General features: G+C 37.8%; 1 protein-coding gene across 1 annotated transcript in view; it reads left to right on the forward strand.

Moving 5' to 3' along the window:
- pth1r (parathyroid hormone 1 receptor) overlaps positions 1 to 12,216 on the forward strand; it is a 43,009-nt gene that overhangs the window by 12,860 nt on the left and 17,933 nt on the right. The window contains exons 2-4 of the mRNA XM_080033741.1: positions 6,197 to 6,299; positions 11,577 to 11,687; positions 11,931 to 12,052. Of these exons, the coding sequence (XP_079889867.1) occupies positions 6,197 to 6,299; positions 11,577 to 11,687; positions 11,931 to 12,052 (336 nt within the window). The remainder of the gene's footprint in view (positions 1 to 6,196; positions 6,300 to 11,576; positions 11,688 to 11,930; positions 12,053 to 12,216) is intronic.

The raw sequence follows: 12,216 nt of genomic DNA on the forward strand, positions 1-12,216 counted from the left end.
AAACGTGACACAGCACTGATTATTACAGCTGAATCTAACGAATAGAAAACCCTCCAAAAATACATTTGGAATGCATGGTTGAAGTATGTTTCTTAACATATAAGGTTTTGAGACAAATTGTTTTTTGTTTATGCCAGTGTTTCACTCATGATAAAAATCAAAATGATTGAATGAGGCTTTTTGAAAGCCAATATGAACGCTGACATAACTGCAGTGGTTTAAAGGATTACTGCTGATGCTGCCAAGCTGTGACTGAGAGGATATCATATGTCATTAGTGCTACAATGTGTGTGGTAGAACTTCACGATCTGTTTCATCTGGGGGGGGGGAGCTTTTATGGATTATGAAACCACTTTAAAAAATATATGTTTTTAACCTATAACCCTCATAATCCATGAATAAAATGTCTATTTTTAAACTCATTGCAACCTATTGTACAGCCAGTTATTTGTTGACACTATTGTGATATCCATTACGATATTACGGAATGTCTAGTGCTTTTGATTGTTGCATAACCATCTGTAGTTTTAAGCTTTTGATGAAAATTAAAATGCTGCATTGTATCGCTTTTTTTTGGAGGAGGAGGAGCGGCAAATACTTTATGTATTAAATCACTTACATAACTCAGGAGCGGTCGTTTTTAATTTGAGGGAACAACACAGTCACTGCTATCAGGGCTCCATGAGATACGCTGCCTCGCAGAGCACACACAATGTTTCCATCAAGGACAAAAGTGCTGTTCTTCAGGCTTATGACTAGAGCAGGGTATAATTAGGAACTAAATGCTGCTTTAAGTCAGAATGTGGTCTGCGAGCATTTCCAAAGGACAACCAGTCTTGTGGTTTGTGGTTTTTATCATCAAATGCAAATTGCACAGTTGAGGAGGAGTGGCACTGACTCATAGAGTTTATAATATCCAGGGACCTCATCCGCTAAAACATTCATGCGGTGCAATATGTCAAAAGTAACATATTCATGTTTTTTCCAGATAGTGGACAGGCCATTAAAAAAAAATTCGGCAGGGTTATAATTTTCTATACCCACCTATTTTGTGGAGGAAAAAAAACATACAGGAAAGTCCAAAAACCCTTGGGATCCAATTTTGAATATATGCCAACAACAAGGAAGTGAATGTTGGCCTATGGCGCAAAGAATGGCAACTGACCAAAACAAGTACATAAAACAAACATTCAACTGTATTTCCATAAAAGAGGTGCTTTACATTGACTAGAGTAAATATTATTTCTATATTATTTTATCATCCAAGTGATGAAGTGTGATTTGGACAGGAAAGTCTCACTTTATACACGTTTTTTTTTTTCCTTCTAATTTCATTCTCACTGACAAGATGCATCATTGGAAGAACCTAAAGCGATCAAAAAATATTGTGTGCGTTTCCAGTTAAGATATTTGCAAAGTTATGATCAGGAAGATTTATTTTTTAAGATCAAAACCTGAGGAATTGAACAGAGTGTGTTTATCTGCAACACACATTTTCAAAAATGTACCCTGAAATGAAAACCAGTCAAATATACAACCACATTTCCCAAAAACTGTATCTCCCACTGAACATATTTCTCTAGAATTCAATAGGTTGCTTAAGAATTATGCAATATACGTATGCACCATTTGTCTAGGGGACAGTGAAGTAACTGATTCAAATGGTTTAATTTTTCTTAATATATCAAGAAAAATTAAACATCATCTTTATAACTTTTTAAGGGACATTGTTCAGGCGTGCATCCCGACGAGGAACTCCCTCTGTTGGTTCCAATCTGTATGTGTTTGGTTCATTTTGGATATGAAGATGGAGAGGTTGTCTGAAAACCAAATGTTGCTCTGGCTCTGGGCCAGCAGAGTCAGCTGTTTGAAACAGGTGTCAGGTGACTTGAAATGATTCCCTTTGAATGACCACGGCTTTGCCTCTTTGTGCTGCATATTTGTTTCATTCTGTAAAGCATTTCTCTTTATGGAGCCTTCAGTAACACTCAGAATTAAATAAATACTGTATCGATTAATTCACCAGTAGTGAATCAGTAAGTTGCAGTTAAAGGTTGTGTTTTGATGGATGTCCTGTAATGGTGAAAACATTTAATAAAATGCAGTCATTAAATCTACAGTCCTTAACAGTTATGTATTATCTTTGTTTGTTCTTCCTTTCTTTTTAATTAAACTATTTCAAATACATAGGAGCATTCTACTAAAATGTGAAAATGTACCAGTATCACAGTGAACATGTGTTCATTTTAACAGAGACATTTTCTTTAAACTTTACTTTTAGGGAAACCAGTGCAAAGGTCACAACCCTTTGATGCATCTCCTTTTTGCTAATCCCTCTGCTGTCAATTCCATGCACTTTTATGGTGTGATGTTCTCATGGTCTAAGATTCTTCTAATGAGATCATATGGCTGCACCTTGGCTTGCGATCCATCATAATTAAACTCAATTGAAGTAGTTTTGCGGTTCAATGAAACTTTATGGATACTCAACGTTTTTTGTATTGTGCTTTCTAATGAAAGTGTACCTCACAAGCTCCAGCTTTTGACTCTCTTATTCGCTGTAGGGCATTTCAGGAAATGACTTTGGTCAACCACAACTTTAAAAAAAAAAAGGAAAAAGCTTAAGGCTGTCCACAATCAAGACGGTTGGTAATGTACCGGAAACCCAATGTCTCCACTCAATGTATGCATGTTGTCTACCCCCAAGACTGTGTTTTTGATCCTTTTTTTATCCTTTTGCTTAAAAACATTGAAAAATCACCAACTGAACACTGAAGAGGTTCATTTGTGGTGCCAGACAAGCAATGCTTTTATGACTGAATATAACTCAGCATTAAGTTGCTAAAATAATTTGGTAACCATACGCTTAAATTAGAAAACTAAACTGTAAATGTTCCTTCACTGTCATTCTATATAGTGTCAGTATATAGTCGCAGTGGTTCAACACTGTCTTGACACACCAGCCTAAATAAAGTTCTCTCAATATTGGTTTTATATCCTTTCAGAGATCAGCCGTTTAAGTCATCAAGCCGCAGTTTGCAAAGACAAATAGAAACTTGTGGTTTATTCAAGTGGAGTTTGTCTTCCAGCGTCCAGTGATGAAAACACACATGTTTATATGGTGTGTATTTTTCTAATTTTCATTCTGGCACACACAAGCATTTCACAAAAAGATTACTGTGTTTTGAACGAAATGCTGTAAATAAGAATGTCCATGTTTCTGCCTGTGAGAGTCGTGTTTACTTTGGAGGTTTGGACCGCGGCCAGTGGAGGAGGAATAGTTTTCAGAAATAATCAGGGGGCACACTTATTACCCAGGATTCTTAAAAATGGTGAAAGATACTCCTCTACGGCCCTGTGTGCAGGGGTCTGCAGATGAGGAGAAATTCACGCTAGTTTTCATTCAGAAAGAAAATAAACCCAGAGACTCCATGCACTCATTTTAGTTTAATGTTTCCCAGGGCCTCAAACTGTGCTACAAAAGGTTAAGATATTTGTTCTTAATGTGTTGGTACAGCATACTTACCAGTTTTGAAAACATTGAAAATGGATGTGCACCCTGGGACATTTACCTTTTTGAAGTGTTTGACTGAGTAACAATGATCCAGATGACAAAAACAGTTCAACATACACCATAAAGTAGATACGTAAATATTAAGAATTGTTAAGCTGCTATACTAGTCTACAGTGATGATAATGACACTTGTCCTTTCAGAGCCTTTACCATCCAGATTCTCATTTCCTGTTGGTTTAGCTTTTCACCTGAAGTAACACCGGCCAGATATTTAGAGGAAAATAGTGTTAAAGCCTCATGAGTGTTTCAGTGGAATATTCTATATTGGCATAGTTAGTACAGGGAACAGGTAGTATCTATCCTTGTTCGCCTGCGGTCAAATGTTGTTCCATCTGTGGTTGTTTACTGTGCAAAGCCATAAACGTCTTCATTCTGTAACCTTATTCAGCTCTCAGACTGGACATCCTTATTTCGGGGGCTGAAAGCAGTGAAAATATTGATGGATTGAGGTATTATGGTTTTGTGTGCAGCTGAATCCATGACAGCTCGGTATTTACAGATTAATTTTAAATCCACAAAATTACGCACTTGCATTGTATACACCTCTTTTTTCCCAAATGACTCCTTGTCTCAGCATACAGATTTAGAAGTGCCCCAAGCTGCTTATTTCACATTACAAACAGGAACCAGAAAAGGGTTTAAAACGTCGTTTAAAACTTTTCTTTGCTGCAATAGTTGGTACTGTACCTACATACTGCAAGTTCGAATTCAAAGTACTTGTACCTCACTTGCATATTTTAATTTCCTGCTACTTCATACCACTACTTCAATGCATTGTAGAGAGAAATATACTTTTGACTCCACTATCTAACATTTAAGTTTATTTTGTACCTTTGACACCTTTAGTACATTTTGATGAGTATACTCAACTGCTTTTTCATAGGGAGAAACAGAAAGCACCATACAGTTGATGTATTTACTAATAATTACGTTAAATTAACTTGTTAAACACCTAAACACAACATTAGTGTGCAATCATCCAGGTTTTCTCAGTTTATTCACTCTTAAATCCTAATCTATCCAAGCAACATCAGACAAGGACAAATAATTAGGATCAATTTCTAATTAAAGACATCAGGAAACAACATAATAATGATGTCATATAAAGAATTTCCTTACCCTGCCTTCCCTTTGTGTTAGCTGGAACAGAGGGTTATAGCTTGAATTTGTATTTGTTTTTAAAATCTAAATTTTAAAGTCGAATTTGCCCTGAACACGAATGTACTAACTTTTTTAAAAGCGTAATTTGTGCCTGTATGCATTTGACCCCTGTCTCGTCCTTTCTTCCCTATGCATTAAGATCAATCCACCCTTTTCAAATGCATTTCCCGGCACTTTATAAAACCTGCCCATTTCTTGTTTTGATAGAAATATGATCAGTATTTGATTTCTTTCTGTCCAGACATGTAATGTGTGTCTCAAACTGACAAACACTACTGCAGCCAGGGAGTCAGCTGCTCTGAGCAAACGTCTGTCTTTAATTTGCACTGTTTGCTCTGCATCACTGAACCAAAAAAAAACAAGACTGTGAGTTCTTTTTTGTTCACCGTCCCCCTAGGCACATTGTTTGTTTGTGTTTTATTGTGTGGGATACATACTGCAATTTGCTGCAGTTTGGCTGAAAGTCCCCTACAAAGCCTCAATCTGACTGAGAAGAAAATCTATCTGAGTCAGTGACAATGTCGAATTTTCTGCTGATCTATACTTTAGCTGTAGCACCGGGCTTGAATTTCTCTGCTTTCATTTCCACTTTTCTTATCACGCTTGGTTAAACATGAATGTGGTCATTTTCATTACAGTCACATTTGTCATTGCCCTAAAGTGATCCACGGGCTAACAGGGAGCCAGTCAGTGTGACCTATTAGAATGGAAAATGTTTCCTTCACTGGAAAACCACACCTGACGCGCCACGCCACTCTCAAACAGTTTATTCAAAAGCTGAGAAAATATAACGTGTACGAATAAAATGTTGTGTATGTCTGTGTTGTTACTCTTGTCAGGTCCAATTAGTGACCACACAATGGATATAACCAGAGAAATATAAGCTTGGAAAATAGACAACAGACTGATACTGTTAAATCAAGGGGAAAAAGTATTTTACAACCTCTTTTGTTTAAAGACCTTGTTTCCTGAAGACTGAATTAAATACATGGGTTTGCTATTGAACACTGTTGCTTTCAAAGCACATTCTCATCTGACCTTCCAGGTATATAGTAAGCTGTCTAACATCCATGCCACCCTGTTTCGTTCACTCATATTCCATTTGAGAAAATGTCAGTCACGTACATTTTGAGGAATATTTCTCCCAAGGAAACGGGATTTAGAACATGCTGTTCACAGCATTATGACCGGGCATGCAGAGAGCACTGGTGAGAGAGTTGTGAAATAGCCATATGGAGTTAGCAAAGTTGTTAGATCAACATTAAGCTTTAAAGGAAAAATTAAAGAAGCTATTTAATCGTGTGTTTTTTAAACATTGATACAGTATACCAACATTTAACTGATATTGTCTCATCGTGCTTACTCCTTCCAACATATTCTATGTTTATAACATGCATCCCACTCCTATTAGTACTTCAATATCACCTTTATTAACTCCATGTCAATTTTCTATTTTGGCAGGTTTATGCAGATGATGTGCTCACAAAAGATGAACAGATAGGGCTGTTGTTCAGAGCCAAACGGAAGTGTGAAGGGAACATCAGAGCAAAGCACAAGGTTCCTGGTGAGTAAAGCAGAAAAATACGTGTTTACATCTACAGGATGCTGACATGCCATTTTAGCTAAATGCTTTTATTAGCAATAGCATTCTAACCTTTCCACAATAACAATGCTACAGCTGATCTAGTAGGTATAATATTTTTCATGTTCACCATCTCAGTTGCTAACATTTGCTTATTGGTGCTAAAAAATTAAAAAAAGCTTCTGGTCTCTTTATAACGTTATTGTTTTCATGTCATAGTAGAATTTCGAAGGTATTAAATTGTCAAAGTCATACAAATCTTTTAATTAAATGAGTGTGCTGGATAAATAACAGATAACATACGCTGTCCATCATGGTTTGTCTGTGTAACTGCCTGTGAATCTATAAAGGAAGCTCATTATGTACAATGTGTCAGATGTTAGCATGGCTCGTGTAAAGGCAAGGTCCCACTTCATTAGCCTTGATTAGGTTTCCAATTGTGTGTTTTTTGATTTTTTTTCAATGCCTGCGAGAGTTGCGTCGAAAGTTGTCTGTCAAGCTTGCTTATGTCAAAAGAGACTTTATCGCAGCAAAATGGATTTATTTGTCAGAATAGGCTCAAGTGTATATATGTGGGTCCCCAATGAATTCCAGTTGGAGCGAGAGGTTAATTGAGGAGAGCGAAAAATATCCCAGGGTCTACACTGAGGAGAACCTCATGGATGGCCAGATACAAGGCAAAAGATGCCAATAAGACTCAAACAGAAACAGTAAAGTGTACCAGGAGCAAACAGCCAAACCAGCTGCAGAATCATGATGATCTCAAGAGCGACATGATGGGTTGACTTGTTAGAATGTGACAGTTGATTACAAGAGCTCATACCCATCTGCCAATGTTCAATTCAATTACATTTAATGACCTTTATTTCACAATCAAGCCTTCTATGAGAGCCACCATGATGGTTCATTGAAAAACTTCATGATAAATAAAGATTTTAGAGATTGTTTTTGCTTCTTATTTTTTTGCTGATATGCTCAAGTGAAACATCTCTTTTTGTGGAGCATTTGCCAAGCAGTCGAATGTTACTTGATGGTCACATTATGAAATGTTGCTCTGTTTCCTGTGTCCTCTTTGTGGCTTTCCATAGGCTGTTATTGGAGGAGACCCTGATCCTTGGGTGAATTTGTGTATTTATGGGTGTCTGTGGACCAGCATTTTCCAGCAGACCCCGGCATCTACTGTATCCCAATGTGGTTACTGTCATTTTCCAACTTGATTGTTCAGTGGAGGAGTTTGGATTCCGCAGCCAAACCAATCTTATTATTTCCTCTTTAACCCCAGTGCATTGTGGTCGTGTAGAATTTTTCGGCCCTCCAAACGATACCCCTTTGTAAACGAAACACATAATTAAAAGTGTTTACTTCCAGGCTAAGAACACAAAAGCTTTTGTTGACCGTCACCACTAGCTACATTGGCATTTCCCAACTATTCATGGTTTTGATAAATGTCCACAATTCCCCAAATTGGATTTTAAGAAATATGACAGAATTGCTATCATTGAGCACTGCAGGCTCCAAAAAGCAGCTTGTGCAATATGTACGTGGTTTATATAACAATGCAGTATGTTTCCTTAAAGTGTATATAGGCTATTGACTGTAACATGATGGCCACAGATGCTATTGCAGAGCAGTCAGTCAGTTACAGGCTATTAGGACTCTCTCAAATGAGAGTCTGTGCTGCTCATTTGACCAACTTCAGGATTAATCCATCCTGACATGTCGCAGTGACTGGCAAGCCTGGTGTCACTCTTCAACAGCCAACTCCAACCAAATACAGCGTCTTCTCATTTAGGCTACATAAGTGTGTCCTTTGAATTTGAAATGTCAAGATATTCAAGTCAAGTCAAGAGGCACGCATTTTTGATAACTTCAATTCATTTCATGGCATTTTGTGAAATGTACATATTTGCTTTCTTTCAGGAGAGGTCAATTATGTCTTTCGTAAATATGAAGACGGACAGTTTGCGGCCGATTAGCTTAGCTTTGCATGAAGTTTGAAAACAGATTGCCTGGATCCATCTGAAATCTGTAACAAAATCCCTCCACCAGCCCCTACTTAGCACGCTTTAAACATGTTGTTTGTTTAAACTGTAGACAATCTGAAGTGTGCAGACAACTAATTGAGGTTGTATGGAGAGTTATGTGCTGGAATAGTTTGTTTCCAGGGCAGTAATTGTGTACATCTGTCCATATTGGCCATGTCTCTCTTGTAAAATAGATTGTAATCTGAATGAGACTAACCTGGTTAAGTCATTTTCTGGCTAGCTGTTTTCAGTCTTTGTGCTAAACTAAGCTAATCGTCCTAACCATCACCTTGAACTTGTGATTTATTATAGGCCTAACAACTGATTGATTAATCAAAATAAATGGTGGGATTTACAACATATCTATAATATAAATAATAGCAGTACTGTACAGTAGGCTATACTCTTTCACTGGCATGTCTTTTTGCCCTACGTTAACCTTTCTGTGAAAGGCTTTGGGGGTAGCCTACATTAGAACATGAGATCTGACCTGCATACCTAACGATGCTGACACTTGCCGGATGGGACTCGTACCCATGCTTTTTTCTGACCTCTTCTGGAAGGTTGCACACGTGAACAATCACATAACACTTGAAAGAATTAAGATAAACATAGAACCTTGATAAAGAAAAAGAAAAAAGTCCCTGGTGTGATTGTACTGCATGCCTGGATAAGCACACATGTGCTCATTTAACATGCTTGATTTGAGATTTCTTTACTTAATGACAAATGAGTTGATTCAAACTTGTCTTCATTTGAACCTGACTTGAACTCATGTGTCTCATCTGGTTGTTTGTTTGTAATTGTGCAATGTGGAAACAATTTAAAATCTGGGAAGTGGTTTTTCTGTAATGCATAGGAGTAAAATTTAGGAGGCGGTCGAGATTTGAGATATAGTTCAAGGAAAGCATTACTTGTGCTCTCTGATGACCCATGTAAGTGTTTTCTTTGAAGTGGTTGTTTTGATTTGAATTTTTTTTCTTGCATTGTGGTTTCACCTCGAGTTTGTGTGTTGAGATAAACTCAGAGAATAGCAGCAAGCTTGCATTTTTGAAGACCTTGGCCTTACATCTGTATTTGGCTTGCCTCTGTCCTGCCTGACCACCCCCAGAGTTTCTGGCACCGTAACCTGTGGTTTTCTGAACTATTATAAGAGATGTGGAGTGATGGCTATTTTAAAATGCTAGTGTGAAATGCAGGATTTGCTCTGAGGAATGAATTGATCGTGCAATTCTAGGCTCAATGAGAAAAAGGATTAGATCCTGTGTGAGGCTAAACCCTTATGGGTTATTATGGTTGTATTTCAACATTTTATCCATTTGTTTTTATTTCTCATTTGTGCTTTAAATACACAGAAGTCTCCATTACGTGGCTGAGACAAGGTTTTCATTGAGGGAAAACACTGAGGTTTTGCCTGGAGAGGACAGTGGAGGGATGTGGGTTCAATGCCCCAGACCTTGCAGTGTGAAAATAGCTCAGCCTTCGAGCTTGTGGTCTGGGTGTAAAATAACATCAGCAATCATTATAAAAGGTTGCATGTATCATGAGAAAATGCTAAATGTGTTTTGACATCTGCAGGTCAGAATCAAATGAGTCGGGGGGGAAAGAAAACCTTCATAAAAACCCCAGTGACATCACTCATACCAAAGTCCCCCCCAAAGTCACGTTTATATTTAAATCGTGGTCAAGAAACATACGGGAAATGATATGTGTGTGTTCGGTGTTGAATTCAGTCCTGTTAGTAGGTGGTCCTATAATAAAACGTATGGCAAAAGTGAACAGCAATTCTACTTTTACTCCCAGGACGTGTGGTCAGTGTGATTTTCAGAACTAAACACTGTTTTTTCTCCCACCAAAAGATCTTTAGGCATCAGTCAGCTCCACTCGGTCTACTCTTTAATTTTGTGCTCCAAGTGACAGGCAAATAAAAAGCATGTCGTCATTGCTTCAGATGGTTCTTTGTAAGTTTGATTACAGGAATGAGAAAATAATGGATCTACTGCAAAGAGAGGATAGTTTTAGTTTTATTCATAGCTACTTATTAGTGGTCACAGCGGGGCAGATGTTTTCAATAATACAACATAAATGCCAAGCCATAAGGGAGGCTTATGCCAGGAATATGTGGGGAAAGGGACTTTGCTCCCTACATCAGATGTCTGAGGTCCTCGGTTTAGCTGACAATTACGGGGCTCTGAGCTTCAAAATGGCACTGTTTCCCTTTGAACCTACAGCTCTTTGTCTAAACTCAAGTATAGATATAACAGAGTCCAGTGTAGTGCATTCTTCACTGAAAATAGTTTTTGTGAACTTCAAGAAAAGCACACCGCCAGCAATGAAAGAAGAGAGAAATGCTGAGAATGATCCCCTGAAGACGTTTTACATGTTAATGGTTTCATGATGAGCCATCCTTGTAATTGAAACAAAAATGTGTACAGTGTAATTAGAGGATGCTATAATAGTTGATATTTAGAATTGACATAAGATACCTAAGCATTATTGTTTATTAATAGTATTGACAGTAGAGATATTACAGAAAAAATACCCCTACAACATCTTGGCTCCCCAATAATTAGATTGAAAGCTGAAACAATTAGTCAAATCATTTAGTAGATCTATAGAAAATGTATTGCCAAAAGTTGTGTAAAATCAAGTTGTTTAACAAATCAAAAATAGCATCATTTTCCATATTTCCAGTTTCCCAAATGTGAAGTTTTTTTCCGGCTTTTATATTATTTGGAGTTTCAGACTGTTGGCCAGAAAAAACAAGACATTTGAAGAACATTTAAAAACCAATTGCATACACCATAAAACAATATTAAAATACCAACAATGTAGCAGTTATGTGAATCTGCTACAGCTAACAAACAGGCCTTAATGACCACACTGATTCAATGGACAACTTGTTTTCAGCATTCAGACAATTACAGGACTGCTCCTCTTAATTATATTACAGTAGACTGGGAGTTTGTAATCCGGGTGACCAATGTTTAACTTTTTTTAATTTTTTATTGTACAGTCAAACTTACCACCATAAATAAAGGCTGCTCTACCGTGCCCTTTTACATATATGTTAAGTTCATGTACATATATGGCCTACTTCTTAAAGGACAACTGAATCTTTGAGAAAATGCAGCAATGCTTTGCAATAGCCTGTAGCCATGTAATGTTGTAACCAAGGGTGAACAGCACTCTGTGGCTCTATTCTTAAAAGTCAACTCTGCTCTTGTCTCTGCAGATGGCTACTGCGCACCAGAGTGGGACGGAATTGTTTGCTGGCCTGAAGGGCCTCCGGGAAAGCTTGTATCCACCGCCTGCCCAGACTATATCTATGACTTCAACCACAGAGGTAAGACTGACCCTTGGTAAAGTCAGCCGTTAAAAACCCTGAAGCTCATTTTCAATTGGTGAAGGAGCACCAGGCATCGGATGCTACTTTATACTGGATAATCAGATCTTGGGCTCCCTCTGAAACCTCTTTTTGCATCTTATATTTGTATGCCGGTTTAATTTAGAAGCAAGTTCAGAATGAGTAAATTGACTGTGTTGAGAAATCTGTAATTACAAATAGATCTTCCTTTTTGGTGTCTAGGACTAGCATTTCGTCGGTGTGACAACAACGGAACATGGGAGATGTCCATAACCAACAAGACGTGGGCCAATTATAATGAATGTGCAACATTCCTCTACCATTACAACCATAGCCATGAAAAGGTGAGATCCGTTTCTACTCCATTCACATGCTCATTGACACGGTTACAGTGCCTTCCTCTAAATAGTTAAGAGCAGTAACCTTTGCGAATGCAGCGCCAGATAGTACTGCCTTTTCAGAAACTACTGCACCATGTTCCCACACACACCATGTGGACACCCAACTG

The sequence above is a fragment of the Ammodytes marinus genome (assembly GCF_949987685.1).
Source record: "Ammodytes marinus genome assembly, chromosome: 9".
NCBI lineage: Eukaryota > Metazoa > Chordata > Actinopteri > Uranoscopiformes > Ammodytidae > Ammodytes > Ammodytes marinus.